Source organism: Haliaeetus leucocephalus, unplaced genomic scaffold, assembly GCF_000737465.1.
Source record: "Haliaeetus leucocephalus isolate CR32 unplaced genomic scaffold, Haliaeetus_leucocephalus-4.0 Scaffold251, whole genome shotgun sequence".
Classification (NCBI taxonomy): Eukaryota; Metazoa; Chordata; class Aves; order Accipitriformes; family Accipitridae; genus Haliaeetus; species Haliaeetus leucocephalus.
Window position 1 is genome coordinate 11,270,806 of NW_010972687.1, and position 14,859 is coordinate 11,285,664.

Here is a 14,859-nt window from a genome sequence, read left to right on the forward strand (position 1 = left end):
CAGACTTTATGGTGCACAGTTGAGGTGCTCCCCACAGTGAAGAGAGGACAATTGATAGTCCTATCAAAGCTTTCAAAACGCAAAGGAGTCCCAGTGTGATGCAGTCTCTTCTGGATGTCATTTTCTGAACACTTTGCATTTCTATCAGAAAGATTATTTTAAGGGTAAAGTATGCAAAAGGTATCCTTTGAAACTATGATACTATAATTCCGAAGTATTTCAGAACTTTTCTTCCAGTATCCTGGAAACTGCCACTGAAGACTCAGCATCTCAGTCTCTTTCTTAGGCAGTCACCATATTTTTATCCTTTTTTTCCCACTCTACTTTTGGACACCTTGGCCAAGAATTTTTAACCAGAGGCTTCCATAACATCCATGCAATGTGGCAATTTGCACCTGCTTTCTTTGTACTTGTATCTGTCTAGCAACAGTCAGTTGTCCATATTGCTTTGTATCCACTCAGTTAATTGATTCCAATTACCTTTTGGAATGTAAAATGGTCTCCCTTTAAAAGTATAAATATAGTTAATGTAGGAAGCAAGAATACGTTCAGGAAGCTATCCAGTGGAACTATAATCACTTCTTAGTAGTAATGCTGAATGGTTCAAGTAAGTAGCAATGAGATAAAAAACTCTAAGCATTCTTGATGTGTTCTGAAGCAGTACAGGATATATGAAATGCACAAACTAAAATCACTGTGGTCTCAGTAAGTATAATTCCATCTGATTTGGTTTTGCTTTGCAAAAGATTATTAGTATTTTTGACTGAACATAAGCATTTCCCTATATATCCTGACACAATGTAGGTAAAGACTGTCCTAAGTGTTCACAGTGAAACTGCCAGCCCACCACTTGAGATATTTAGGGTTGAGTTCCAATCTTAGTGAGGTTTTTTGGGTTAGTGAATGGCCTGTGTGTGAAATAGAGTGATACAGGTCTTGGAAATACAAGTCTTAACTTGCAGACCTGGCAAGGTGTACCAGACTAGAAAAACAAAACTAGAGCTGAGGATCTGGTTTTATACCATTCATTTGCCTCCTTGTTCTTGAGATGGGCAGGTCAGTCTCAAAAGCATCTCAGGGTTCTTATAGCTTGCCCTGACAGCAAATGGCCTTTCAACACTGTTCCACGAGACTGAGTGATTCAAGTCAGAAACATTACCCTTACCATCCCTGATGCCACCATGCTCGTCCTACCAGGTCAGAATCTTGCCAACTGTCAGCCTCACACTCAGGGTTTGCTGTAAAATCTATGTAGTGGAACCTTTTCTGCTTCATCCAACTGGGCAGATCACTTCATTACAATTAAAAGTCTGTACCACCCCGGTCAGGCCTTTTCCCTACAAAATGCAGTTTGCAAGTGATAAAACTAATATTGCACTCAATAACTCACTCCTGGACATTTTGCAAGCTGTGTTTCTCTTTACTTGAAAACCACAACTGTTTCAGGCAGGAACTTATGCCACTGAAAGCTTTAGTTATTAAAAAGAATTTTATACTCAAATATTTGCAAAATAGCCCTATCCAGTGTTTTGCAAGTACAATATACCTTTGTTTCCTATTTGAGCTGACCAAACTCGTGTTGGTGTTTGAATTTCTGGTTTTAAACCACTCTCTTAGGAGGGTGAGGTCACTCATGAGTAGAGCAAAATGTCTACACTGAGAAAGAAAAGGGACTAAACCGCAGAAATAAGTTCTGTAATTCCCTGTTCCTGACAGTTTATAGACAGAAAAGAGCAAATTATAAGTTTCTCTCATCTATAGTTTATTGTGCCAGACTCATCCTTCAGCCAAGGAGCTCCAGAACACACTGTGTTTCTGCTGGGGAGGTTTGTATGCTCCATAGTATTCCTCTGACAAAGAGTAAAGGCAGAGGGATTGTATCTGAACCAGATGTTCAAGTACAGTCAGAATTAGCTCATTTTCTTCCTCCTCAGAGCAGACAGACTGGCCTAGTATCTGGCCCATAATGTTTGTCCATGACATTACACAGGTCTATTAAAATAATTACTTTTTATCCCAGTTTCTTCCTAGGGGAGTCACTCTATAACATCCACAAGAGAAACAGGGAAGTATTTTTTGTTTTCATTTGTGCTCTATGGCCTAGATATGTAGAGAGATACCCTGGAGAGGGAGGAAGGACAGATTGAAGAGAAATCCTTATGACTACCTGTGTTACAAGGAAGATTTGAAAAGAGCATGTGAATTTAATATCTGCAGAATAAGATTTGTGCATGACCCATTCCAGTTAATTCTCTCAGATCAAATGCTCTGAAATATTTGCAATAACTTTTAATGCTTCAGCAGTGTATGTTTCATTTGGCCTGCATATTTACTCAAGCAATAACCTCCAAAATGAAATAAACTTTGTTGGATCCCTTTCTTACTTTCTGATTCTCACCTATGTGTCTTTTGCAATCATTATCCCATATCCCTATAATCCTTGGGGGAAAAAAAATGCTTTTGACCTACCTATTCATTACTAAACATAAAAACTTTATTTGTGTACTACAGCTTCAGCCAACTATTGGCTACTCACCTGATGAAGCACCTTTTAATCCTTATGTGCTACAAAGAAAGAGAGGTCTTACAGGAGCAGAAAAAGGTAGGCAGAGTAATTTATGTCATTAATACACTTGCCTTCTTTATGCCAGAGATCTCTCCTCAACCCATATTTCTTTTTTCCTGCATATATTTCACACCATGTTGTGTATTGGTTAGCCACTATCATAGCTCAAGCCTGGTAGCTGAAACTGCCAGATGTCGCCATCTGTAATAAAAGTCATTTAGCAGAAGTCCCTTTTTCTGTGTTGAAGAGAAAGATTATTACTTCCTTGACTCTAGAAGCCTCATCCTTGCACTTCATAAAAAGAATTGTGCCCTGTTGCATCCACAGTGTCAAGCTAGTGCTCAGGCTTTCTGTAAAATGCAACTAAAGATGGGTGCCTAAGAATAAACTACATATAAGGCAGCATTCTGAGTGAAGAATTGTCTGAGGTAACTAATGGGAAGTACTAAGGAGAAGGGCCTGCCTTTAACCCTCCTGTCAAGGAACCTGCTGGTTTCACATTATACAGATGCTCAATAATTAGAGCATGTCACCAGGTGGAGGTCACTCTCTTTTGAGGTGTTCTAAAGTGCCTGTAGCCGGACTGCATGTGGTTTCTTTATAATGCCCTCGTAAGTCAAACACACTGATAATCCTGAACATAGAACAGGTGAATATAGTAGCTATGGCAGCAAAAATGTCTCACATAATGTCTGATTTTTTCATTGATTGAACCGCAGGTGATCAGAGGGAGGCCTTACCCATGGATACGGAGGTCTATGAAAGTCCATATGCTGATCCAGATGAAATGAAACCAAAAAATGTCACTCTTGACAGGAAATTGTTAACCTTGGAGGAAGGAGAGCTTGGGTCTGGCAACTTTGGTACTGTAAAGAAAGGGTTCTATAAGATGAAAAAGTAAGTGTTTCCTTCTACTTTCATGGAGTCTCATATGTGAAAGCTGTAGCCTTTATTTTGTGGAGCAGCAGTAATCTTTGCATGTCATTTCAGGTGTCAGACTGTACCTAAGTAATTTGGGCTACCATTCACCGGTTTCTCTCTTTGTACATACACTCATAGACTAATTTTCTGTACACTCATTTTCTGTTCGTCTGCTGGCAGACACTTCTTTGCCTGCAGCATAGTCACCTCCCAGCCATTATTTTTGTCTGTAGAGTGGGGAAGTGCCCCTTATGACTATTTTCTTTCCTGTCAGGGATAGTAGAGTGGGAAGTCTGCTGCCTTCCTCCATAGTTTGCATGGGCAGTCATGCTACTCAGTATTTCCCAACTGCACAATCTCTCTTTGAGAAACAGTGTGAGTGCCATGGACAGCTTACCTGTAGCAAGGAGATTTTCATCTAAAATAAGTATGATAAATACCTGTTTCATGAAGCCGAAATGTTGATTTTCAAGAACACAGACCATCTTGTGACCTCTTTTATCATGTGATTACAGTAGGAACAGACCCTGTTTATACTGGCAGAAGTGAGAGCACCTGACTGTTCATACATTTTCATAGTAAACTGTTATCAATATGTTTAAGTGCATGGGCTGGTTTCACCACTTGAAGCTGGAGGCATTTCTTTAACCAAGGTTTTCAGAGCCAGGAAGGATTTTTCTTTTCCAGTACAGTCTGAGGGGATTTGAAGGGCTCTGGTCCCAGCTTGTGTATTTGCTAATCTTGTTTCACACTTGAGCTCTGTCGATCTCATCAGTCACTCTTTCACTTAGTTGTATGAGCTGAAGGTTGTAGGAGTAGGCTTAGTTTCTAAGGATTTCAGAGCACTGCCTTGGGGCCTTGCAACGCTGCGTGTTCTAGTCTCACCCCCAAAACACCTCAGTGCTTAGAAAGGCCTTTATACCTTTTCTGGCAAGAAAAGATTTATGGAATTCTTGCCAGAATGGGCAACAAAATTTTGTCCATTAAATTTGTTTTCAGGCTTGTTAAGATGTTTTTATGACTATTTATAGTTTTCCCAGGTTCTTCCCATTTTCTCTCTTTTGCTTAGCTGTCTTCTGAGCATTTGATAGAGAGATGTTACTATTACAGTTGGATTTTTTCCATCAATTCTGTCTTTTGTCACAGTTTGTACTATGTGCACAGAAACGTCAAATGAAGATTGTGTGTGTTTTCACACAGGTTTTTCAGCAACTAATCCCAGAACTGGATTCTTTTTTGTAGGGGTGCCAAGCCAGTGGCTGTAAAAATTCTTAAGAATGAGAGTAATGATCCAGCCATAAAGGATGAATTACTGAGAGAAGCAAATGTAATGCAACAACTGGATAACCCATATATTGTCCGAATGATAGGCATATGTGAAGCTGAAGCCTGGATGTTAGTGATGGAAATGGCTGAACTTGGGCCATTGAACAAATTTTTGCAAAAAAACAGGTATGTAAGCTTTGATTCCATTGCATAGGATTTATCCAAAGGGGAAAAAAGATAGAGGTTCCTTTTTTTTTTCTTTAAGGGCAATTTTAAATTGACATGTTATTAATGTAATAATTAATGATTGTAGTCAGTCTTCATTGGGACACGATTGTCTTGTACATGTCTCCTAACTGTCAAATACTTCTGGTAATATAGTATATTTTGAATAAATGAAAGAATTTTCACATGTCCTTCAATTGCTCATTTACTGATATGATCACACATCATTTCACTCAGGACATTCTTACGCTGCCTGTTCTAATTAAAGCTTAGCTAAACATAAGTAGATCAGGTTCCTAGTATGATGTGGGGAAGTTCATAGTAAAGATTTATATTTGAACTCCATGAAAAGTCATGAAAGTGAACTCCTGACCTCTTAAAAATTCAATTATGATTTTCAGACATGTCACGGAGAAGAATATAACAGAGCTGGTACATCAGGTTTCCATGGGGATGAAATACCTGGAGGAGAATAATTTTGTTCATAGGGATCTGGCTGCAAGGAACGTGCTATTAGTCACACAACATTATGCCAAAATTAGTGACTTCGGACTTTCTAAAGCTCTTAGTGCTGATGAAAATTATTATAAGGTAAGGTTTGCACAAGACGTGAAAGCTGTATAGTAGTATAGCCTAACAAGGTTATTTTCAGTTGAAGTGCAGTTGTTTTTAAAAGTTGAAAATTAGAAATAATATGTATCATCCATTATTTTATAGCCTAATAGTAGGTCACTGATTTTCAAAATGCATCTTCAACATTAAAAGATGTGTAGGGAGGGAAAAGCTAGTCCCTCCTTTATTTGCTTACTTCTTTCATTTACTTTTGGTAAACTTGTCATCAGAAGATTGAAGTTTGTGGTGGAAATAAGTTACCCCCTTATATAAAAGGGGAAAATGTCTTTGTTGCAGATATGAAGTTTTGGGCACTTAACAGTTTTCACCTTGTGCAGGGAAAATTAGGCTAGCACACTGTATTATTGACTAACAGAACTGAATTTGGGGAGGTTTTTGAAAGAATACCATTGGTAAATAATCAGTTGATCTAAGCAGAATTTTTTTAGCTTGGTTTTAAATTCATTGGATCCTTGTACAGCTAAAGGGACTGAAATAACAGCCACATTTAATAAGGTGAAAACATCTGTGGAAGACAAAGGCTCTAATCGTGTCTGCATCTTTTTTTCTGATATATTGCTCTTGCAGTTCAAATTATTTCTTCCTTCTGCCTATTCCCTTTCATCAGCCGTTTAAAACTAATAAGCCAGACCATGAAACGCTGCAGAGGAGGAGCAAACACATACTCCCTTCTGATGACCTTCCTACGGGAATAGTAACTGCTGCCAGAAAAGGCAGTAACATCTTAAATCACTGCCACTAGCCTAGCCAGAGCTGCTTGTCAGAGGTTTGAGAATTGGTATCAAAGGCCCATTCCCTTTAAAACTCCACAAAATGCAGTGGGGTTCCTTCACTAGATCTAGCACTGTGCTGGGATAGCTTTACACTCGCAATGTTGTGACACAGTGTTATGGCATAATTTTATCAAACTGCAGTTTGGCACAAGGCAGTCACTGTGCTTTGAAATGGAGCATCAACTTCAAGTAATAATGAGACTCAGTGTAGCTAGGTGTGTATGTCCTACCCTCTGTTGAGAGCCTAGAAGAAAAATCTTAGTTTTAAAGAGCAACTTTAAATTAACTGCCACTAAAAACATGACTGCAGGTCATTTAGCTAAGCTTTGCTTTACCATAGATTTCATTTCAGTGCATTATTTTGAAAGCATAAAATTAGGAACATTTTTGTAACACTTTTGGAGAAGCCGCTACCCATTCCCTCTAATGCCAACTGCATCAGAAATGTTATGGTACTTAGTGCAAATGTGTGCAGAGCTAAGTTAAATTGGCTTATATGAATACTGATGTTTACTACTTACCACTGTCTCTAGCCTGCTTTTTTTTTCTTTCTGTTATGATTTATTTTAGGCACAAAGTCATGGAAAATGGCCAGTCAAGTGGTATGCTCCAGAATGCATGAATTTCTACAAATTTTCTAGCAAAAGTGATGTCTGGAGCTTTGGGGTTTTAATGTGGGAAGCTTTCTCTTATGGTCAAAAACCATATAAGGTGAGTAGTTCTATCTGGCCATTTTTTTTCTGTAAAAATTCAGAGCAAATTTGAACCATCACCTTTTCTTACCTAAAAAGAGTTATTGCAGGCCAAAGCAGGCCTTCGCGCCCTGTCTGTTGCAGCGGATGAATCAAAGGATAGCCCAAAAATCAACGCCAGGCCTCTGTGTTTTATGCTAGCATGTGTGCTGTAATCATTTCTGTTGTGGTCACCCTCTTCCAGGGAATGAAAGGTGGCGAAGTCGCACAGATGATTGAAAGAGGAGAACGAATGGAACGTCCTGAAGTCTGTCCAACAGAAGTCTATGATCTAATGAAATTGTGTTGGACATACAAGTGAGTGTGGTGTGATGTGATGCTCTCTCTTTTAATAGGAGTGTATTTTAATCTACTTAATTAATAGCCAGAAAGTGGGGGGAGGGAGGGAAAGGCATTTCAAAATACTTTGTTTCAGCTGGTGTTTAGCTTACAAACAACCTCCAAACTAAGGAATTAGTTGCACTTTCAAGTGAAAATTATTTGAGTTATTGAGTGTACTACAACAAGCTGATTTTGCTGGAACAGATATATACAAAAAATAGGGCATCATAAAAACCAAGTAGTTCCACAAGGAGTTCGGTCTGAAGTATTTTGAAAAGAAAGTTTGAAATTAAGCAAATATTTTTGTTTCATTTTGGATGGTATTTTGTTTAATTTTCATTTCCAAGACTTTTTTTCTTTACTGAAATTTCAAAATCATATTGCCAAATTATTCATTCCATTCCTCAATAACTAATTGTTTCAACCCATTTTTCTCTTCTGTCATTCCTAAATATGCTCAGATTGGATCCCACATTGGCTTCCTATTAGTGAGAGGCAAAACTTCTTTTCAGATCATACCTAATATGTCAGAAACGTTTTTTTTCTGATCGATAACAGTTCAGAAGTTAGAATTATGAAATACAGAGAAGAAAAAAAGTCTACCTGATATTCTTTTTTAATTAATATATTGCAAAAAAATTATTAAAGATGTTTTATGATTTATCATTTTAAACTATTTTGTTGAAGTTACTTTGAGGTATAGGAAGGTCTCCATAAAGCACCCAAAATCTGCTGTAATGTCACTTATTCTTCCAGTTCACCATCTGGAGAATATGTGTGTCCAACAAAGGTCTCTGGATTCCATTTAAGGAGCTGTGGTACTTCACTTTTAGGTACCTTGCTTCTTTGTTAGTTTTATTACATCTAGTACTCTAGAAAGAATGTGGAGCCATAAAATAATTTCTGCCTTTTGGTTTGACTCAAAAAATGCCGTAACAGTTCTAGACTGAAAGGGATCATTTTTTTGTTATGATTAATAAGCATATCATAAAGCATGCTGCTTTTTATTTGTTTGTGCTCAAATATCTTTAATACTGGAAAGAAAAGGAAAAAAAAATTTTAAAAGAAGGCTCAAGTCATGCAGTGTAGCTATCTCAATATGTAATGTATTATTGTAGGGGCTTGTTGTCAGTTTAATTGTGTTCTACCAAATCAACAAAGACTTGCAGATATAGAGGAAAGAAAGACAGTACAGCCATACAGTGTATGCATAGGCTCCTCTCAGTGGTGCTAAGCCACTCTGTATGACTGTAGTACCCATTATAAGGCAGATATTGCACTGTTCTATAGATTATTACTGAAGTAAATGAAGTAGAAAATGAAATGGAGCTGATTTACCATTTCTTTCTTGTAGTACCTTCACCAGCCACGATGTAACAGGCATGATAGTAAATCCACTGACTGGGTGCTCTGTAGTGACATTTGCCGCTTGGTATTCATTTTGTAGCATCATGTTTTTTAGCCTTAAAATACTGCAAGCAGCTCTAAATGAGCTGTCACTGGGGTGAAGTCCCAACCGTTACAAGGCCCATGCACCTTTACAGCTTTCTCCTTCCTATGCAATGATACTTGTCATCTTTCCACAGTGTTGATGACCGACCAGGATTTGTTGCAGTCGAGCTGAGATTACGTAACTACTATTACGACATTTCCCACTAACAGCATGAAGAACAGCAGCTTCCTTGCCTCCAGGCAACACCCCCTGTGAAGCAGTTCAGTTTCTGAGACAAAGCGACTTTGATTTTTGTACTGCCGCTTTCACCCTGCAAAGCTCAGAGCTAAGCCCTGTGTCTGTAGGGTTGCCTTTTCTTGCCTTCTGCACAATATCCTGCCCTGAAATAGTGTTGAAAGTGGAGAGGCCCCAAAGCGAGCAGCAAGGATGTCAGAGCAGATGCTTATAATTTTGCTACATTTTGTTTCATTTTATTTACAGCTTTATTGGCATTACATTTTGTGGTTGTGGAAAACCTATTTAATGTCTTTCAGCCCTCTTCCTCTCTTGTATTTGAATTGAGATTGGAATTTAGATTCTTTTTATTAATATTCTTAGCCCTTAAATGCATTAAGACTTCTTCCAGTCTTCCCCCCACTCAAGGAAGAATAGCATAAACATTTCTCACAGTGAAGTAAATTCACTGTGAAAGTGTGTCAGTTGCTTTGACTGACAGCATGTTTGATTTTACCCCCAAGCCCCTTTAAAACCAAATCGTATTCTTTTCTGTAGTAATGTAGGCAGAGGGGAGCTAGGAGATGTGAATTTTTAACATCCTCATCTCCTTTAAATGTGACCAACTTCTCTCATTCCTCATCTCATGTGGAAGCTCAGCTGTCCCTCAGGGAGTTACTTTTTTCCTGGTGAAACCCCGGAATTCAGGGACTTGCTTTCATCTTGGAATGAAATGTATCAGCAACTAAGACAATGATTCTGGGTTTTAACATAAACTCCATCACTGCATTCCTGAAAAGACGGCTGTACAGTGAAAGGTGATGGAGCAGCACCTTTCTTTCTCTGTACTGTTCCAGCCTTCTCCAGAGACACCTTTCCCACATATCCCTTTAGGTATACCAAAGCTCCTTGTGTTGTGTTTTGAGCAGCAATCATTTCTGTCTTTTTCCAAACCTTTCTTGAAAAGCATTTGTGAGAATTCACCACACCTTATTGCCTCTAAAGCCAAATTTCACCCCTAGCTCAAATATTTTAAAACAGGCATATGGACATCAAGTTTACTTTCATCTGCTCCTAAATGTTAGTATTTGTCCTGTTATTAATCCCTGTGAGCATCTCAGGAAAAGGTATTAATCTTAGCACTTTTTTGTAATGCAGTGTGCATCTCCATTAATGTGCAAGTATAGCGATAGTAATAACAAATAACGTAATCAACTTCTTATACTATTTTTACCCTTATGCTTTGTTTGTCCAATCTCATTTTAAATATTATAGATATCAAAATTTCTATCACTTCTTCCTCACAAGCAGCTACTTTACTGGCATTTACATGTATCTCAGGAGTCTACATATATTGCATCTACTAGATACAGAGATTTTAGAACAATATAAAGAATAAGATTTAGAGTTAGATATATTTATTGCATATGGCTGTTTAGAACATACATGTTTAATTGTTGTGTGAACAGAGTATTCTTAGAGATGCAGTGATTTTTTTTCTCTAGCAGAGAAAACTGTGTAGGCAATTACAGGGAGAAAGTGTGAAATAATTTTCATAAAACAGGTGACTATAAACAAATGTAGGAGTTACTGTATTTTTTTTTCTTTTTATTAAGTTTATGGTCTATTTTTCAAAAAATACCTGGTGATTTTTGGTAGTTTAGTCTTGGATGTCCACTGCAAGACACTTCAGAAAACACACGCTACTGAAAGACACTGAGTGCGATAGACCACATTTCAAATGTGACCAAATGTGACTTATATTGAAGATGATTTATTTTTTGTTTTGTTTTTAAGAAACATTTTTCTACAAGAACAGCTTGTGTAGAAGTTAGCCATAGTTATATGTAGTTGTTTTGTCTTTTTAATCCTATTGCAGAGAAATTGTTAGCTCTACATGTGCAATTAGTACATTCATGGGGATATTAGTTATAAACAAATTGCACAAATCTCTACTAGCCAGTGAGTGACAGTACTCAATTTCCCTGATGTCTCTCCCCCCCCCCCCCCTCCCCCCTCCCCCCCCCCCCCCAAGTGTTATCTGATACAACAAAACTGGAGGAATATTTCTTCCCCTCTCTTCTGAGTGAATGTCACTTTCTGGTGTTACTTGATTATTTCTAACTTGACTATTATGTAATAAAAATTTACAATGAGAATATAAAGTATTGTGAAATAAATGGATTAGGTTTTAAAATTGAAATTAAAGATACTTTTACAAAATCTGTTGTTTTAACAATAATCCTTTAACATTTAAGTGCTTTCTAAAAAATGCTGATGCTGTGGAGAGCGTGTATATTTGCTGAATTGCTGCGGAACATTAAGATTCCCCCACTGAGACTGAAAGGTACCTGACATGACAGATAAGCCCACTGAAGCCTGGGCTGCTTTTGGAGCTATTCAGGACTAGCAGGAAAATCTCCCAAAATGAGCATGTCATTATTCACCTAAGTCTTTCCAAGATACTGCTTTTCAGCAGCACTGTGCTGGATATGCAAGGCTAGAGGTGTCAGGAGCTGGTGCAGCATATCAGCTGTCCAAGGATTTCAGCATTACAGGTATCAGCTATGCAGGATTTAAGTCATATTATACCACATGGAGCCTCCCTCAAAGGTGCAGGCAACTGTTCTAGGTATTCTGAAATAACAGAGACATCTTAGTCTTTCACTTAGCTTTTGCTGCAAGCTCAAGTCCTCAGGAAAGCAAAGGCTGGAGGGGACTGAATGCGAATCTGAAAAAGAAACAACAAAGGCCAAAAGGCAGGCTACTCCTCAAGCAGGTGCTTACCTTTGGCGGGGATCAGTCAGTGACTGACTTACACTGTACTGCTGTGGTTGTTTTCCTGCGTAGCAAATCTGGCCTAATTACTCCACCTTCCCACTTGTGGGACTGCACCATCAACTGATGTGAAGGGGCTTTTGTCTTTTGGCTGTCTGGATGTGGTTGTCTTTATTTTCAGATTGACTCCTATCAGAAATGCCATTTGGCAGCGTGGCCCCACAAGTAATTGTCACAGCAGGGTCAAGGGGTAGCGAACTGCAGCAAGGAGGAAGGGAGGCTGATGTGAGTAACTCAGAGAAGAAGGAGCAGGTGTGAACATGTTAAACGGGTTTTTCAGGGGAGGAAAACAGAGTGTAATTACAGCTTTGGTTAGGGCTCAAATCTGCAAAATCATGGGTTTTTTTCAGAGCACAGGAGGCCATGCACCTTTTCCCATAAAGACCCACCCAAACTTCTTAAAAACCCCAGCAAAATCTCCACCTGCTTCAAACACTATGCAAAAGGGGGACTTTTAATCACCCAGTCAAAAATACCCATGATTTTCCCACCTGAAATCGTCACAGTTGGAACGGCGGGTTTGACAAGAGAGCGCGTCCGAGCGTTGTGGGCTGAGACAGCTGTACGGCCCGGCCCTGCCAGGAGGTGGCAATACTTGAGCGCTGTTAGACGGACGGACTTGTCCCACCATTTCTGGCACTCTCCCTTCCACCCCGGCCCTTGATGTGCCTGTGCAGTACGGAGGAACCTGTTTGGCCATTTTCTGCTTGCTGACAAGCAAAGTTCCATGCGAGGACAAATCATCAATGATTTATGTCATGAGTGGTTAACTGTGCAAGATTAACGAAGACGTCTGAGACTCTGTGTCCGTTTGTCTTTTGAGTCATACCAGCAGTGGAGGATTGCAGGCGGAAAGATAAAGAATATGTCCCACACATGCAGAGAAGGGAGTGAGGGTGGTGTCTGGGTTGAATAGTACAGGGGAACTTTAAGCCAACAATTGTAGTTACCTGCCCTAAGTTTAGTAAGGACAGAAAGCCTGTAAGTCATTCAGAAGAGGAAGAAGAAGAAAAAAAAGGGAGAGGAAAAAAAAAATGCACCGTCTGATTCTTGACAGTGAAGAAAAACAGTATTGGACTTAAAACGATCCCAGACTCAGATGGAAAAGAGCCACATCAAGAGTCAGTATCACCACTCCCCAGCAGTGTGTCCCAGCGCTACACGCCATGGTGTGATGCGAGACAGTGGCACAACTGCATTTGGGCCCTAGCTCTCCCTGCCGGGGTGGCTTGTGGGGCAGCTGGGGACTGAGACACAAACAAACACGTGGGGCACCCATGTAACCTGTGAAGGTTTGCAGCTGGAAAAGGAGGGGAGGAATGAAGGTGGAGCATGCAGTGAGTATCAGAAAGACAAGGTGTGTCGGGAAAGAAATTGTCTCCTATGTGATTGATTAATAGTGCTGGAAAAAAGAGACAAGCCTATGGCATACTCATCTTCCTTCAGGCTTGTATTACACCATGGATTCCTGTGAAACAACAGTCAAAGCAATGTAGTGCAAACCCGACTGAAAACAACAGTTCTCCAACTGCCCAGAACTCTCTGAAGCCAGGCTAGCACTGTGCATCAATCTCCAAATGGGTATTTTTTTCTTTTCTCTCATGGTAATTGAGGTGAAAACCCACTGGGTTCCTTGGCATATAATTAACTCTGCACTGAGTATAACCACTGCTTCCCTGAGGCAGTGGAGATGTGCACATTTCTTGATAACCAGAGAAGCAGAGGAAACAAGAGGCAGCTGGGGAAAGCATTACACTGCTGTCCATTAAAATTCATAACTTCGAATGTAAATAGCACCTGGATAACTGGTCCAGTACAAACATGCACAGATCACTAACTCCTCACATCTGTCTACCATTGCAAATGCCTTAAACTGTCAGGGTGAAAGCCTGTTTGGTCCAGGCCTTTCTTAACTGTAGCAAAGTGCTTGTGGAGGACTCCCACCGCCACATTGGTGCAGCTCCAGCTGCCCGCCTGGGATGCCCTGTGCAACAGCAGGTTGGTAAGGTGAGTGCCTGGCTCCCCATGCCTCTATCGTGTTAGAAATACAACCTGCAACAACAACAACAACAAAATAGAAACAACTTTGCAAAGAAGGGTTCAATGCCACAGAAAATAGTGTGAGCCATCAGTCCATGCTGCAACACATGGATACTCACTTTGTCCCACCACATTGCCACCAGCAGTGGCTGCATTAACATCAATATCTGTTCTTTCTTCTTTCTGCTTTGTTAAAGTGAAATTATGCCAGTTTCAGCAACAGCAAGAGTGCCAAGACGGTAACTGCATGCCTGTACAGCAGAACAGGTAGCAGAGGCCTTTTATAGCTGTCTCTTGCAGAGTTTGAAGACTTTGCTTTTAAAACATTACACACACACATACACATGAACATGTGCACGTGTAGTTTCTTGTCATTCTTTCCTACCTGTGTTCAGTAATGCCCTGTCCTGCTGCCTCAGTTCTTACTACACAGCCACTGTAGCTGTATCTTCAGATCTTCTTCTAATTTGTGTGCAGATTTCATCAATGTTATCAAATTAATTCTTTCTGACTGGTGTATCAGGTCCCACCTCCAATACCCTGAAGCAATGACCAGCTGGCAAAGAATTGCTAATGTTGGTCTTGAGTCATATTTCTAGAAGATAGCAAGGAAACTGCGTGGAAGGGAATGGCTGTGGCAGGCAGGGATGCATATAGAGACACAGAGAAACAAACTCACTGAGATTGCCAAAGAGCAGAACTTTGGGGTATTTTTTCCACTCTACTTTGGAGCGGTTGTAAATTGACTGTTTGGCTTGGTTTGATGTTTCTTTTCCCAGCAGATGTGTAATTTGGAGCCAATGCTTCCCTATTTTTCCACAGTAATGACACGTCTTAGCCATGGCTGGGTATAAACAC

The 14,859-nt window shown here is 39.7% G+C and overlaps 1 protein-coding gene across 2 annotated transcripts in view; it reads left to right on the forward strand.

Moving 5' to 3' along the window:
• SYK (spleen tyrosine kinase) overlaps positions 1-10,292 on the forward strand; it is a 34,002-nt gene extending 23,710 nt beyond the window's left edge. For both annotated transcript variants that reach the window (XM_010568707.1, XM_010568709.1), the window contains 7 exons: positions 2,512-2,602; positions 3,286-3,463; positions 4,730-4,939; positions 5,380-5,569; positions 6,955-7,095; positions 7,321-7,433; positions 9,044-10,292. In XM_010568707.1, coding sequence (XP_010567009.1) covers positions 2,512-2,602; positions 3,286-3,463; positions 4,730-4,939; positions 5,380-5,569; positions 6,955-7,095; positions 7,321-7,433; positions 9,044-9,116 — 996 coding nt within the window. In that variant the 3' untranslated portion in view covers positions 9,117-10,292. The remainder of the gene's footprint in view (positions 1-2,511; positions 2,603-3,285; positions 3,464-4,729; positions 4,940-5,379; positions 5,570-6,954; positions 7,096-7,320; positions 7,434-9,043) is intronic.
• Positions 10,293-14,859: the final 4,567 nt, after the last annotated feature.